We start from the raw sequence: 16,258 nt of genomic DNA, 5'->3' as shown, positions 1-16,258 counted from the left end.
CTCTCTCTCTCTCTCTCTCTCTCTCTCTCTCTCTCTCTCTTAGTCCCTTCCAATATTAGTTCTTTCCATCAAGTAGTAAATGACTCAAACGGGTTTATCATATTCTGCTATTATTCTTCTGTTACTCTAGTCGCACTAGAGGAGGTGGCTAGGTTAATAAATGGAACTCTTAAGAGTAAGATTTTACCAAAAAATACCACCTTAAGATAGATGGATAAGATATGCTAATGACGTAATGTGTCTTTGGCCCAGATCTTAAAATTATTATTTTCTTCCCGACGGCTGGTCCTTCCATTATTTTTATGGTTAAGTGAAAGCGTTAAACTTGTAGGCGACATATAGAACCTGGAAGAATGGAAGGCATTCAGATTCTATCTAAGGGTAAAGAGGACAGGCCAAATCCTAGTATTAAGAGTCCCTCACCGGTGTCCAGGAAGCTCCCTTGAGGGAACGTGCTCCTTCCTTTAAATTTACAACTGAACAAGTACCCTTATGCACAGAAGAGGTGGTATCTTTGAACACATTGTACATAGGAAGCCTACCAGTATTTTCATTTATTCATTATTGCTCTGAACACCCAAAGCAAGTCAAAGAATTTGTTCACTTTAATGTTTCTGCGTACACTGCAGGTACGCAACCAGGAATTTTGTGACAGTAAGATCATTAGGAATTTATCAAATTTCAATCTCCCTTACCTATATAGTGAATTAAGAATGCTTTTGATTTAAAGTAAAATAACATGTCAAAGGAGAGCTAGAACTACAAAAAACATTAGAGAAAGCTTGTTCTACCATATAATAAAAAAAATAATTAACGCCTCCCTTGGTTGTTCAAACAGCTGAATATAATTTATAATGGCCAACCATCGATTAACATAGAAATGTCCGCAATTCAGCAACAAGAAAAGTCTATTAGGTACTTTGCAAATAATGCGACAACAAGAACATCGGCCAAACTGGAAAATACTTTTAAATGAGTTTGAAATAACATAAATATACCAGTAAATGTGGACAGTCCAACGCCTTATTTTCACGAGAGACATAGGTCATGTAGTTGCCTGGGACATCTCAAGGGTATTAATCTCAAGCACTTTACATACTGAATCCAATATTCTTCAGTCTCCCATTATGTGACATAATCCCTAGTAATTTTTGAATGTGAAAGACGCAATATTTAAATGGCAATTATACGATCATTAATGTAATACATAGCTTAAAAGATGTTTCTCTATATAGCAGAAACGAAGAATATGGTGATTGGATTAAGATGAATATTCACCGGCTTGTTAGAACATGGGTTTCAGAATAAAACAATGAGATAATCAGCTTATGTGGTGGTATATCTAATTAAATTGTTCTTCTAGTTTCGGGGTTAAAAAATATAGATTCCCTTATGCATGTGATATTTGATTGAATATTAATCAGGCTGCCTTGCTAACTTATTTCAACTTCTATATAATAATAATAATAATAATAATAATAATAATAATAATAATAATAATAATAATAATAATAATAACAATAATAATAATAATAATAATAATAATAATAATAATAATAATAATAATAATAATAATATATTTATTTATTACAAGTACATGTATGTACATGGTATACAGTCCTAGCTGACATCAATAACATATTGCTATATATAAAGCAGTTTGTTACGCAGAGCATTTCGGGCAAATTAGGTCAGTTTTGTCCCAGGATGCAACCCACACCAGTCGACTAACACCCAGGTACCCATTTTACTGATGGGTGAACATAGATAACCGGTGTAAGGAAACACGTCCAATGTTTCCAACCCTTCTCTGGGAATCGAACCCGAACCCTCACCGTGTGAAGCGAGAGCTTTTACCACCAGGCCACAGGGTTTCCAGTCTTATTACCCCTATTACATACTGGATCTGAGTGATTAGCTGTAGTGAACGAGTTACCAAGCTGTGTTATGGATGCTTTCATTAACATTTGCTCATTCTAAATCTAGCATATCTGACAGAGTTCATTTTAGGTTACAGCATTATAACAATCAATTACTTTTGCTGTGTATTTCATAACAGTGTTTTGATAATAGTAGAATTATTTAAATGATATATGTTAGTGTGACCTTTTCGGAAAGTGAGTCATGGTACATCATTATTATTTTCCAATTTGGTTGCTGGACGCTGTAATTGCTTATATTTTATAATTCCTATTACAGTATGGATCATAGAATTCTTTTGTCTTTCTAGGTTTGCCAGTGAAACTAAATCATTTTCTTCATCCTGTAGAAGGTAATTTTGGACCTCTAGGCCTACTGAAAGCTTTTTAACCTCACATGTCATTATAAATGATATAGGTAATGTAGTTGTATTTACGTAGTAGTTTATAATCTTATTGATTAATAATCAGTATTCTTTGGATTTTTGCAAAATGTTTTCGCTCTCAGATAAATAGAGATACATGAAATATTTAGTCACAGCGAAAAAATCTTGGTGCTTTGATTTCATCCTCGTTCAGTGAGCTAACTCTGTTTTGTTTTTATTATCTTTTGATAATCTATAATAAAATTCAATTAAATATGTTATCAGCCCTTATGGTGATCGTTATACGACTTTTTCCAGATATCCATTAATAGTGAGGTACATCCCCTTGCTGTCATGTATAGTCTTGCTGGAACACTTGCTACGTTAATAAATGGTGAATGTTAGTGTTGGCATCTACTCTTTCTCGTCTTATTGATGTTATGGCGAGTTAATGTGACGCAAGAATAAGCTTAGTAGATGGATACAGCTTTTTCTTAGGCGATTTTACTTGTAAGTTCAAGAATGTTAGGTGGTGGTGCTAGACTGCTAATCCTCTTCGTCCTTTTTCTCTGTTCACACATAGTTGGTGCTGTTTATTTCGACGTGCTCCTCGTTTTTAATTCTTCTCATGGATCATACAACCTATTTATCATACATCTTGTATTTACCTGGTATATTTTATATCTTGAACTTTCTAATTTGTGTTTTTGGGAATCGATTCCTGGCTCCTCATCCACTTTATGTCTTTCCTTCTGCTGCAGCTCTACGCACTTCGGCTACTCATGCAGGGAGACCAGAAGTCCCCGAAGGCGAAGATGGCCAACAACTTCCGTCCGGTGAAGCCTCTCCACCACCGCACTGTCAGAACCAACATTGACTTCACCAACGCTCACCGCAGCAAAGGCTGCCCCACCATGCACAGGGAGATGTTTTACGCAGGTGAGCACCTGGTGTGTGTGTGTGTGTGTGTGTGTGTGTGTGTGTGTGTGTGTGTGTGTGTGTGTGTGTGTTTTCAGGACCATGTTTAAATATTCACATTTCGGATAAACTCCAACAGCATAAATATTGCCGGGATTCAAAATATCCAAAGTCATGAGCAATGAAGACACCAGTCAACAAAAAGGAATATTATCTGACGTGACCGTGAGCTTAAAAGGGATCCAAAACTCTTAAACACGAGGGTAAATGCATGCAAACGATCCCTGACCAGCTGCAAAGTTTTGGAATCGGCGTCTGTCAACCACTCTAAACGCACTTGAGAAAGCTCTCAGTATGAGCCTCCCGCCTGGGCGACAATTTATGGATGGTGCTCTTCTTCTCGACTTTAAGCTCTTGAATAACAAAGGTCATTATGGCCAACGTGGAGGTCGTTCATACGTGTTTTACGGGGCATTTTTTAGACGTGCAAAGTTTTCAGCAGCTTAAGCAACTCTACGAGGTCATGTTCTTCGTCAGCAACCTGTGATAAATTTTCTTCCTCATTATGACGTTTGTACTTGACCTGCTACTCTAAGTACGTTTATATTTATTATAAGTTTTATACACATATATGTTTATATATAAATACATATGTCGTGCCGAATAGGTAAAACTTGCGATCTTGGCTTAAATAGCAACGCTCATCTTGCCATATAAGATAAGCGAAAATTTGTATATGCAATAATTTCGGAAAAATCATTCTGAACCTAATGAAAAAATATATTTCATTGTGTTTGTTTAGTATTAAATTATTGTAAATGTATCTAAAATATATTTAGTTGGATTAGGCTAAAATAAATTGCTCTTGTTATAATAAGGTTAGGTAAGTTTTCTAAGATTCTTTTGGTGCAACATTATAAATTTTTAACGTATAAGAGAAAATTTAAAAAATGACTTAATTTTAAATAAGTTCTTGCTGACTAGTTTTACCTATTAGGCAGTAGGTTGGTAGACAGCAACCACCCAGGACGGGGGGGGGGGAGGTACTACCGTCCTGCCAAGTGAGTGTAAAACGAAAGCCTGTAATTGCTTTACATGATGGTAGGATTGCTGGTGTCTTTTGTCTGTCTCATAAATATGCAAGATTACAGGTACGTCTTGTTACTTCTACTTACACTTAGGTCACACTACATATACATCTACATGTTTATTTATACACACTCATCAGAGTTTTCTTTTATTTTATCTTAATAGTACTTGGTCTTATTACTTTTTATTTTATATCCATGAAGAAGTGGAATAAGAATCTTTCCTCCGTAAGCCATGCGTGTTGTAAAAGTCAACTAAAATGCCGGGAACAATGGGCTAGTAACCCCTTTTCCTGTAATAATTACTAAAAAAATAAGAAGAAAATTGTCAAAGTGGGAAGTTTGAATGTGCGTGGATGTTGTGCAAATGATAAGAAAGACATGATTGTGGAAGTTATGAATGAGAAGAAGCTGGATATTCTGGCTTTAAGTGAAACAAAGCTGAAGGGGGTGGGAGAGTTTCAGTGGAGAGAAATAAATGGGATTAGGTAATGGGTTTCAAATAGAGTTAGAGCTAAAGAAGGAGCAGCAATAATGTTGAAGGATAAGTTATGGCAGGAAAAGAGGGACTATAAATGTATTAATTCAAGGATTATGTGGAGTAAAATAAAGGATGGATGTGAAAAGTGGGTTATAGAAAGCGTATATGCACCTGGAGAAGAGAGAAGTGTAGAGGAGAGAGAGAGATTTTGGGAAATGTTGAGTGAATACGTGAGGAGCTATGAACCAAGTGTGAGAGTAATGGTGGTTGGGGATTTCAATGCTAAAGTGGGTAAAAATGAAATCTGGGGTCACAGGGGTAAATGAAATGGAGAGTTTTTAATTGAGTTATGTGTAGAAAGAGGTTTGGTAATAAGTAATACATATTTTATGAAGAAGAGGATAAATAAATATACAAGGTATGATATAGCACGTAATGAAAGTAGTTTGTTAGATTATGTATTGGTGGATAAAAGGTTGATGGGTAGGCTCCAGGATGTACACTTTTATAGAGTGGCAACTGATATATCGGATCATTATTTAGTTGTAGCTACAGTTAGAGTAAGAGGTAGATGGGAAAAGAGGAAAATGGCAACAACAAGCAAGAGGGAGGTGAAAGTGTATTAACTAAGGGAGGAGGAAGTTCGGGTGAGATACAAGTAACTATTGGCAGAAAGGTGGGCTGTTGAAAGTATGAGTAGTGGGGAGTTGAAGAGGGTTGGAATAGTTTTAAAAATGCAATATTAGAATGTGGGGCAGAAGTTTGTGGTTATAGGAGGGTGGGTGCAGGAAGAAAGAGGAGTGATTGGTGGAATGATGAAGTAAAGGGTGTGATAAAAGAGAAAAAGTTAGCTTATGAGAGGTTTTTACAAAGCAGAAGTGTTATAAGAAGAGTAGAGTATATGGAGAGTAAAAGAAGGGTGAGAGAGTGCAAAAGGAGAGCAGATGATAGAGTGGGAGAGGCATTGTCAAGAAATTTTAATGAAAATAAGAAAAAAAATTGGAGTGAGTTAAACAAGTTAAGAAAGCCTAGAATGGATTTGTCAGTTAAAAACAGAGTAGAGGAGTTAGTAGATGGGGAGATGGAGGTTTTGGGAAGATGGCGAGAATATTTTGAGGAACTTTTAAATGTCGACGAAGAAAGGGAAACGGTAATTTCATGCACTGGCCAGGGAGGTATACCATATTTTAGGAGTGAAGAAGAACAGGATGTGAGTGTGGGGGAGGTGCGTGAGGCATTACGTAGAATGAAAGGGGGTAAAGCAGCTGGAACTGATGGGATCATGACAGAAATGTTAAAAGCAGGGGGGGATATAGTGTTGGAGTGGTTGGTATTTTTTTTTAATAAATGTATGAAAGAGGGGAAGGTACCTAGGGATTGGCGGAGAGCATGTATAGTCCCTTTATATAAAGGGAAAAGGGACAAAAGAGATTGTAAAAATTATAGAGGAATAAGTTTACTGAGTATACTAGGAAAAGTGTACGGTAGGGTTATAATTGAAAGAATTAGTGGTAAAACAGAATGTAGGATTGCGGATGAGCAAGGAGGTTTCAGAGTGGGTAGGGAATGTGTAGATCAAGTGTTTACATTGAAGCATATATGTGAACAGTATTTAGATAAAGGTAGGGAAGTTTTTATTTCATTTATGGATTTAGAAAAGGCATATGATAGAGTGGATAGGGGAGCAATGTGGCAGATGTTGCAAGTATATGGAATAGGTGGTAAGTTACTAAATGCTGTAAAGAGTTTTTATGAGGATAGTGAGGTTCAGGTTAGGGTGTGTAGAAGAGAGGGAGACTACTTCCCAGTAAAAGTAGGTCTTAGACAGGGATGTGTTATGACACAATGGTTGTTTAATATATTTATAGGGTGTTCGGGAGAGGGGTGGGATTAAATTATGAGGAATCAAATAGAAAATGGGAATTGACACAGCTACTTTTTACTGATGAACTGTGCTTAGGGGGGATTCTAAACAAAAATTGCAAAGGTTAGTGGATGAGTTTGGGAGTGTGTGTAAAGGTAGAAAGTTGAAAGTGAACATAGAAAAGAGTAAGGTGATGAGGATATCAAATGATTTAGATATAGAAAAATTGGATATCAAATTTAGGAGGAGGAGTATGGAAGAAGTGAATGTTTTCAGATACTTGGGAGTTGACGTGTCGGCGGATGGATTTATGAAGGATGAGGTTAATCATAGAATTGATGAGGGAAAAAAGGTGAGTGGTGCATTGAGGTATATGTGAAGACAAAAAACGTTATCTATGAAGGCAAAGAAGGGAATATATGAAAGTATAGTAGTACCAACACATTATATGCGTGTGAAGTTTGGATTGTGAATCAGCAGCGAGGAGGCGGCTGGAGGCAGTGGAGATGTCCTGTCTAAGGGCAATGTGTGGTGTAAATATTATGCAGAAAACTCGGAGTGTGGAAATTAGGAGGTGTGGAGTTAATAAAAGTATTAGTCACAGGGCTGAAGAGGTATTGTTTAGGCGGTTTGGTCATTTAGAGAGAATGGATCAAAGTAGAATGACATGGAGAGTATTTAAATCTGTAGACGAAGGAAGGCGGGGTGGGGGTCGTCATCGAAAAGGTTGGAAGGAAGGGGTAAGGGAGGTTTTGTGGGCGAGGGGCTTGGACTTCCAGCAGGCGTGCGTGAGCGTGCTCGATAGGAGTGAATTGAGACGAATGGTATTTGTGACCTGACGATCTGTTGGAGTGTGAGCAGGGCAATATTTAGCGAAGGGATTCAGGGAAACCGGTTATTTTTATATAGTCGGACTTGAGTCCTGGAAATTGGAAGTACAATGCCCGCACTCTAAAGGAGGGGTTCGGGATATTAGCATTTTGGAGGGATATGTTGTGTATCTTTATACGTATATGCTTCTAAACTGTTGTGTTCTGAGCACCTCTGCAAAAACAGTGTTTATGTGTGAGTAAGGTGAAAGTGTTGAATGATGATGAAAGTATTTTCTTTTGGGGGGATTTTCTTTCTTTTTGGGTCACCCTGCCTCGGTGGGAGACGGTCGACTTGTTAAATATATATATATATATATATATATATATATATATATATATATATATATATATATATATATATATATATATATATATATATATATATATAGGGAGGTACCACAGTGAAACAGTCCTAGGGGAGCTATGCCACTTCCCACACGTGGGTTCGAATCTTGCTGACCGCGATCTTTTTCTGTATGTATCTAGTGAACCTAAGTATGTAACGAAGAGCTCTCGAGTTAGTATATGTACTTCATAAAAATAAGTATAAATATTAATCAGGAATATAATAGGTGAAAGTAATCATTTTCTCTGATGATTGTGAATATTGTACCTAAAGTTATTGAGACGAGTGATAATATTCGTCTGATTGACGAAAGTGAGTATTCTTCCCTGAGTAACAGTCGAAAGTCAATTTTTTACCCTGAATGTAGTATGTCAGTATTCTTCTTTGTGTGAAAAAGTAAATGATTGACCTCGAGTGGTAAGATAGAGAGAATGTTCTATATTAAATGTCAGAATAAAGTGAACTTAGGACCTCGAGAAATAGAATAAGGTGAACATTCTCTATCGAGGAATAGATTTTAGCGAATATTCAACTCTGATTAATAAAGGAGGATGAATATTTTATCTTGCGTGATATAAATAGCGAATATAATACCTTGACTGATAGAACAAAGTGAATATTCCCTGCGTGAAATAAAGTAAATATTCAACCGTGATTCACAGATCAAAGCTATTATCTATTTACTGATTGGTGGCAATTATTACCCCCTGGTTTATAGAGGAAGTAAATATTGCCTCGTGATCATAGGTAGGAATTGGTTGGTTTAATTCATTTAAAACCTATTTACTATACGAGGGTCATGAAGGTTACTACATCTCACCTGTTCATAGTCAAGGCTGGAAATTAATGGTATAAAATACAATGGAAATACAAACACATAAGCAGTATAATGTGATCCTTTATTGACAACGTTTCGCCCATACAGTGGACTTTATCAAGTCACAAACGTTGTCAATGAAGGATCACATTATACTGATTTTGTGTTTATATTTTCATAGTCAAGGTTACCTTATTTCCTTAAATAATGATTAAACGATCAGTATATATATATATACACACACTGAAAGATATATACCTCTCAGTGTGGGTATTTTTTCATGAGTTTTATTTAAAAGTGAGTAATCTCCCTTGAATATCGGAAGATATTATGTAAGGTCTCCTGAGTAATGATAGAAAGAGGTCAGTGTCTCATATAATTATTGGAAAGAATTTAATATTTCTTCATATATTAAACCAGTACCATACGGAAAAGAGCTACGGAAATTTTTGAATAGAACAAATGCAGGGCAAACTTTTATTGGGGCAATGTGTCCCGCGTGCAACAAGCATTTTCAAGTCATTTAATAATGATATATTGCTAGCTTCTTTATTTATGTGTGTGCAGGTGCATAGTCGGAGAGGAGAGGGAAGAGATCAGGGTGACAAAAGTTGGAATACAGCAAGTAGCGTAAGTCAGAAATAATCTTTTCGTCAGTTAAGGGCTTCTTCAGTCCAACACAGCGAATAAGAGACAGGTAGCGCATGTGGTAGCGAAGGTTAGGGGCGTGGAGAGGAAAGGCGATTCAACGTCATAAGCTTCTTCTTGAAGGCAATCAGGGTCTCCAGTCCACTAAATTTAAAGAAATGAAGGTACGTATTCCGTTTGTCTTCAACCATTGTTACCCTGGTCATTTTATCGCCGATTGTAGGAGTAAAAATTAAAAAAAAATCCAACACGGCGATACGTCATCTATTATATTCACAGGGAAGCCGTCAACCCGCAAAGTTTATGCAACGCTTTTAAAAAAGGGATTGAATTAGGTTTGATTGGAAATAGAAGGGTGGCTGGAATTTTTCGGATCAAAAGCCCTTTTAGGAAAATATAAACGTGTTAAAGAGAGAAGATGATAATTCTGCTGATTTTACCATGTTGAGGTATAAGAATCGTTATATATCCAGGGCTGGTGTGACTTGTAAATGACATGGTGAAAACTACTGTTTATTTTGTTGTTTGTGTGTGTGTGCGTGCTTGTGTGTGTGTGTGTGTGTGTGTGTGTGTGTGTGTGTGTGTGTGTGTGTGTGTGTGTGTGTGTGTGTGTGTGTGTGTGTGTGTGTGTTTAATAACCACATTGAAAATTAAAGAAAATGTAAGGAACACTTGTCATAGCTCAGTAATAACCCACATGTATATTTCAACCTCCCTGAATCCTTTTCTGCTGAATAGGATCCCAGGATAGGTCAAAATATCGTCATGTGGGTTATTACTGAGTGTGTGTGTGTGTATATATATATATATATATATATATATATATATATATATATATATATATATATATATATATATATATATATATATATATGTCGTGCCGAATAGGCAGAACTTGCGATCTTGGCTTAAATAGCAACGCTCATCTTGCCATATAGGACAAGTGAAAATTTGTGTATGCAATAATTTCGCCAAAATCATTCTGAACCTAACGAAAAAAAATATATTTCACTGTGTTTGTTAAGTATTAAATTATTGTAAACAAATCTAAATTATATTTAGTTGGGTTAGGCTAAAATAAATTGCGGTTGTTTTAATAAGGTTAGGTAAGTTTTCTAAGTTCCTTTTGGTGCAAAATTATACATTTTTACATCAACATTAATGAAAAAAATATATCTTTAAACGTATAAGAGAAAATTTTAGAAATGACTTAATTTTAAATGAGTTCTTGCTAATTGACCAGTTTTACATATTCGGCACGACATATATATATATGTATATATATATATATATATATATATATATATATATATATATATATATATATATATATATATATATATATATATATATATATATATATATATATATATATATATATATATATATATATATATATATATATATATATATATATATATATAGGTCGGGCCAAATAGGTAAAACTGGTCAATTAGCAAGAACTCATAAAAAATTAAGTTCTTTCTAAAATTTTCTATTATATGTGATTATATGTGTAAATATTTATTTTTTCATTTATGTAAATGAAACAATTAATAATTTTGTACCCAAAAAAAACTTTATTATAAGAAACGCAATTTAATTTAGCCTAATCAAACTAAATATGTTAGATAAGTTAACAGTCCTTTAATAATAAACAAACAGAATGAAATATATTTTTTCGTTAGGTTCAGGATGATTTTGCATACACAAATTTTGCATTCACTAATTTTCGCTTGCCTTATTCGGCAAGAAGAGCATTACTATTTAAACCAAAATCGCAAGATTTGCCTATCCGATACAACATATATATATATATATATATATATATATATATATATATATATATATATATATATATATATATATATATATATATATATATATAAACGGGGTTAAATCCGAGTGGGGATCTGTAGCGGGTGGCGTTCCACAGGGATCGGTCTCGGGCCCGTTGTTGTTTATAATATATATCAATGATCTTGATGAGGGAATTACTAGTGATATGAGCAAATTCGCCCATCACACAAAGATAGGTAGGATAATTGATTCAAACGTAGATGTTATGGAACTTCAGGAGGATTTAAACAAACTCTATTCTTGGTCAGAAAAGTGGCAGATGCAGTTCAATGTAGATAAATGCAAGGTTCTGAAGCTTGGGAGTGCCCATAACCCTAGTACTTATAAGTTAAATGATGTAGAACTTAGCCATACAGATTGCGAAAAGGACTTGGGGGTTATGGTGAGCAGCAACCTTAAACCAAGACAGCAATGCCTAAGCGTACGTAATAAGGCAAATAGATTACTGGGATTTATATCAAGAAGTGTAAGCAACAGAAGTCCAGAGGTCATACTGCAGCTTTATACATCATTAGTAAGGCCTCACCTAGATTATGCAGCTCATTTCTGGTCTCCATATTACAGAATGGACATAAATTCGTTAGAAAACATTCAGCGTAGGATGACTAAATTAATATATAGCATTAGAAATCTTCCTTATGAAGAAAGATTGAAGACTCTTAAGTTACATTCACTTGTTAGACGAAGAATGAGGGGAGACCTGATCGAAGCGTATAAGTGGAAGATAGGTATTAATAAAGGGGATATTAATAAGGTCTTGAGGATATCTCTCCAGGAGAGAACCCGCAGTAATGGATTTAAATTAGATAAGTTTAGATTTAGAAAGGACATAGGAAAGTATTGGTTTGGAAATAGGGTAGTTGATGAGTGGAACAGTCTACCTAGTTGGGTTATTGAGGCTTGGACTTTGGGTAGTTTCAAATTTAGGTTGGATAAGTACATGAGTGGGAGGGGTTGGATTTGAGTGGGACTTTCACATCAGAGCTTATTTCTTGGGTAGCATTGAAAATTGGGTTGGACAAATGTTTTGTTAGTGGGATAAATTGTAAAGGACCTGCTTAGTATGGGCCAACAGGCCTCCTGCAGTGTTCCTCCTTTCTTATGTTCTTATGTTCTTATATATATATATATATATATATATATATATATATATATATATATATATATATATATATATATATATATATATATATATATATGTCGTGCCGAATAGGCAGAACTTGCGAACTTGGCTTAAATAGCAAGGCTCATCTTGCCATACAGGGCAAGTGAAAATTTGTGCATGCAATAATATCGAAAAAATCATTCTAAACATTACGAAAAAAATATATTTCATTGTGTTTGTTTAGTATTAAATTACCGTAAATTTATGTAAAATGTATTTAGTAGGATTAGGCTAAAATAAATTGCGCTTGTTATAATAAGGTTAGGTAAGTTTTCTAAGATTCTTTTGGTGCAAAATTAAAATTTTTTACATGAACATTAATGAAAAAAGTATATCTTTAAACGTATAAGAGAAAATTTTAGAAAGGACTTAATTTTAAATGAGTTCTTGCTAATTGACCAGTTTTACCTATTCGGCACGATATATATATATATATATATATATATATATATATATATATATATATATATATATATATATATATATATATATATATATATATATATATATGTATATATATATATATATATATATATATATATATATATATATATATATATATATATATATATATATATATATATATATATATATATATATATATATATGTCGTGCCGAATATGTAAAACTGGTCAATTAGCAATAACTCATTTAAAATTAAGTCCTTTCTAAAATTTTCTCTTATAAATTTAAAGATATATTTTTTGATTAATGTTAATGTAAAATTTTTTAATTTTGCACCAAAAAGAACTTTGAAAACTTACCTAACCTTATTATAACAAGAACAATTTATTTTAGCCTAACCCAACTAAATATATTTTATGTTTGTTTACAATAATTTAATACTGAACAAACACCGTGAAAGATTAGGTTAGGTTCAGAATGATTTTGGCGAAATTATTGCATACACAAATTTTCACTTGTCCTATATGGCAAGATAAGCGTTGCTATTTAAGCCAAGATCGCAAGTTCTGCCTATTCGGCACGACATATATATATATATATAAGTAGTTAACTTTTCTACAGGGTGGCTCCTTCCGGTTTAGGGCCTTCTACAGGGAGGCTCCTTCCGGTTTAGGCCTTCCACTGGGCGGTGTATCCGGTCTAGGACCAGCAGCTGGAGGGTCACCTTTTCACACCTAGGTGTTACTTCCGGTTTTGACCATGACCTCGCCCTCGAGACTACCTCACCCTTGACCCCCCCAACCAATACCCCCCCCCACGACCCCCCCCCCCTTCGCGACCCCACCATCGCGCCGCGCGCCCGCCCGCACGTGTTGACCCAGCACACAGGTTGAATCAGGTCGGTCCTTTTAGTTCATTCAAGATAATAAGGGAACATAGTAGTGACGTCACTGACCGCCGAGTAAACACCCTTCATTAGACCTGTAGTAAGCATGCCCCCATAGGAGGAGTCTATTTTGAATGCTTACCCCCAGAGGGGGGATTCCAAAAACTTTGATCCGAGGAATTTCGAAAACCCCATAGGGGGGAATCCAAAAAAACTTGATCCAAGGAGATGGAGAATTTCGAAAACCCCATAGGGAGGAATCCAAAAAACTTGATCCAAGGTGATCATAAGAATTTCGAAAACCCCATAGGGGGGGGATCCAAAAAAAAACTTGTATTGTCGAGAAATTTTTTGGGGTTGGGGGGTGAAAGTGGGAGGGGGATCCGAGGAAGTGGAGACTTTGATATTGAGAACCCCATAGGGGGGAGTATCCAAAACTTGTATTATCGAGAAAATTTGGGGATGGGGGGTGAAAGGAGGGGTACCCAAAAAACCTTGATCCGAGGAATTGGAGAATTTCGAAAACCCCATAGGGGGGAATCCAAAAAACTTGTATTATCGAGAAATTTTTGGGGTTGGGGGGTGAAAGTGGGAGGGGGAACCTTAAAAATTTGATCTGAGGAGATGGAGACTTTCGAAACCCCCATAGGGGGAAATCCAAAAACTTGATCCGAGGAGATGGAGACTTTGATTTCGGGAAATTTTGAGGATGGGGGTGAAAGTGGGAGGGGGAACCTCAAAAATTTGATCCGAGGAGATGGAGAGCATAAGAAAATGAAATTCAAAAAAAATTCGAAACCCCATAGGGGAGAATCCAAAAACCTTGATCCAAGGAGATGGAGACTTTCGAAACCCCCATAGGGGGAAATCCAAAAACTTGATCCGAGGAGATGGAGACTTTGATTTCGGGAAATTTTGAGGATGGGGGTGAAAGTGAGAGGGGGAATCTCAAAAATTTGATCCGAGGAGATGGAGAGCATAAGAAAATGAAATTCAAAAAAAATTCGAAAAAAATCGGAAAAAAAAATCGGGGCGCGGGGGCGATCCGGATGACGCTGCAGAAGGCGCAGCAGAAGGCGCGGGCGGGGGTCGCGAAGGGCGGGCGCGCGGGCGGGCGCGCGGGCGGGCGCGCGGGCGGGCGCGCGGCGCGATGGTGGGGTCGCGAGGGGGGGGGGTTGTGGGGAGTGGGGGTATTGGGGGGTCAAGGGTGAGGTAGTCTCGAGGGCGAGGTCATGGTCAAAACCGGGAGTAACACCTAGGTGTGAAAAGGTGACCCTCCAGCTCCTGGTCCTAGACCGGTTACCTCGCTCAGTGGAAGGCCCAAACCGGAAGAGACCTCCCAGAGGAAGGCCCAAACCGGAGGAGACCGCTCAGTGGAAGGCCCTATACCGGAAGAGACCGCTCAGTGGAAAAATCGACTACTTATATAAATATATAAATATATATATATGTATATATATATATGTATATGTGTACATATATATATGTATATATATATATGTATATGTGTACATATATATATGTATATATATATATGTATATGTGTACATATATATATGTATATATATATATGCAAAACAACCACTAGCATATTCTGAAATCACCTGTTTACTGTGATCTTATTGCATATATATATATATATATATATATATATATATATATATATATATATATATATATATATATATATATATATATATATATATATATATATATATATATATATATATATATATATATATATATATATATATATATATATATATATATATATATATACATACATATATATATATATATATATATATATATATATATATATATATATATATATATATATATATATATATATATATATATATATATATATATATATATATAAACTCAGCTAACATTTACTGTTTTCCTTCTCTTGCAGCGCGTCAGTGGCCCAAGCTATAGCTGGACTCCTTGTTTTAGTGAGCATCAGAACAAGAGCTAGATACTACTCTTCCTTCCTCCCTCCTCCTCCTCCTTTGCCCTTCCTCCTGCTGTGCCACACCAGGAGACCTTCGGCTGGGACACAGAAACACTGACAAAGTTCTACGGCCGAGGAACAGGTGAATGAGGAGGGGAAACTAGAAATAATGTTGAAGAATGAAGCGGGCACGAAGAGAATGTGTGACCGAGGGCACAACGGTTTCTTCGCAACAGTTCTGTGAAGAACACTGCACCTTGGAGAAGAACGTGGTAGTGGTGGTGTGGCTACATATGCATGCTGACTAGCACGACGGGAATTCTAACCCCCTAGCGCTTACTTTAATGTTCTTCAAAAGCTATTGCTGTGTATCTATGGCATGATGAAAAACATTCCGGGCTGTATTCCGCTGTGTAAGAAATTGCAAATCAATATATGCAGCAAAAGTTTATTCCGATAATCATAAAAAATGTAGTGAAACACTTCAATACACGGCAGAACAGTGTAGTAATAGAGTTAACCGCTTAGGGAATGTGCAGAGACACATTGAAAACAATGTTACTGAAACAATCAAGGTCGTGTATTAAGAATGTTGCTTATCAAATGAATGAAAAATTACTAAATACGTTTAAATGACGCTCCCTGTAAGAGTGTAGCCTGTTCACAT

At 35.9% G+C, this 16,258-nt stretch overlaps 1 protein-coding gene across 1 annotated transcript in view; it reads left to right on the top strand.

Moving 5' to 3' along the window:
• The window catches only part of CARPA (Carbonic anhydrase-related protein A), a 608,382-nt gene that overhangs the window by 591,626 nt on the left and 498 nt on the right, over positions 1-16,258 (top strand). Inside the window, exons 7-8 of the mRNA XM_070099973.1 lie at positions 3,046-3,223; positions 15,553-16,258. The exon at positions 15,553-16,258 is cut by the window's right edge and continues 498 nt beyond it. Of these exons, the coding sequence (XP_069956074.1) occupies positions 3,046-3,223; positions 15,553-15,575 (201 nt within the window). The 3' untranslated portion in view covers positions 15,576-16,258. The remainder of the gene's footprint in view (positions 1-3,045; positions 3,224-15,552) is intronic.

Source organism: Cherax quadricarinatus, chromosome 71, assembly GCF_038502225.1.
Source record: "Cherax quadricarinatus isolate ZL_2023a chromosome 71, ASM3850222v1, whole genome shotgun sequence".
Classification (NCBI taxonomy): Eukaryota; Metazoa; Arthropoda; class Malacostraca; order Decapoda; family Parastacidae; genus Cherax; species Cherax quadricarinatus.
Note: the sequence above shows the minus strand (reverse complement) of the source record. Positions and strands in the feature narration are given on the sequence as shown.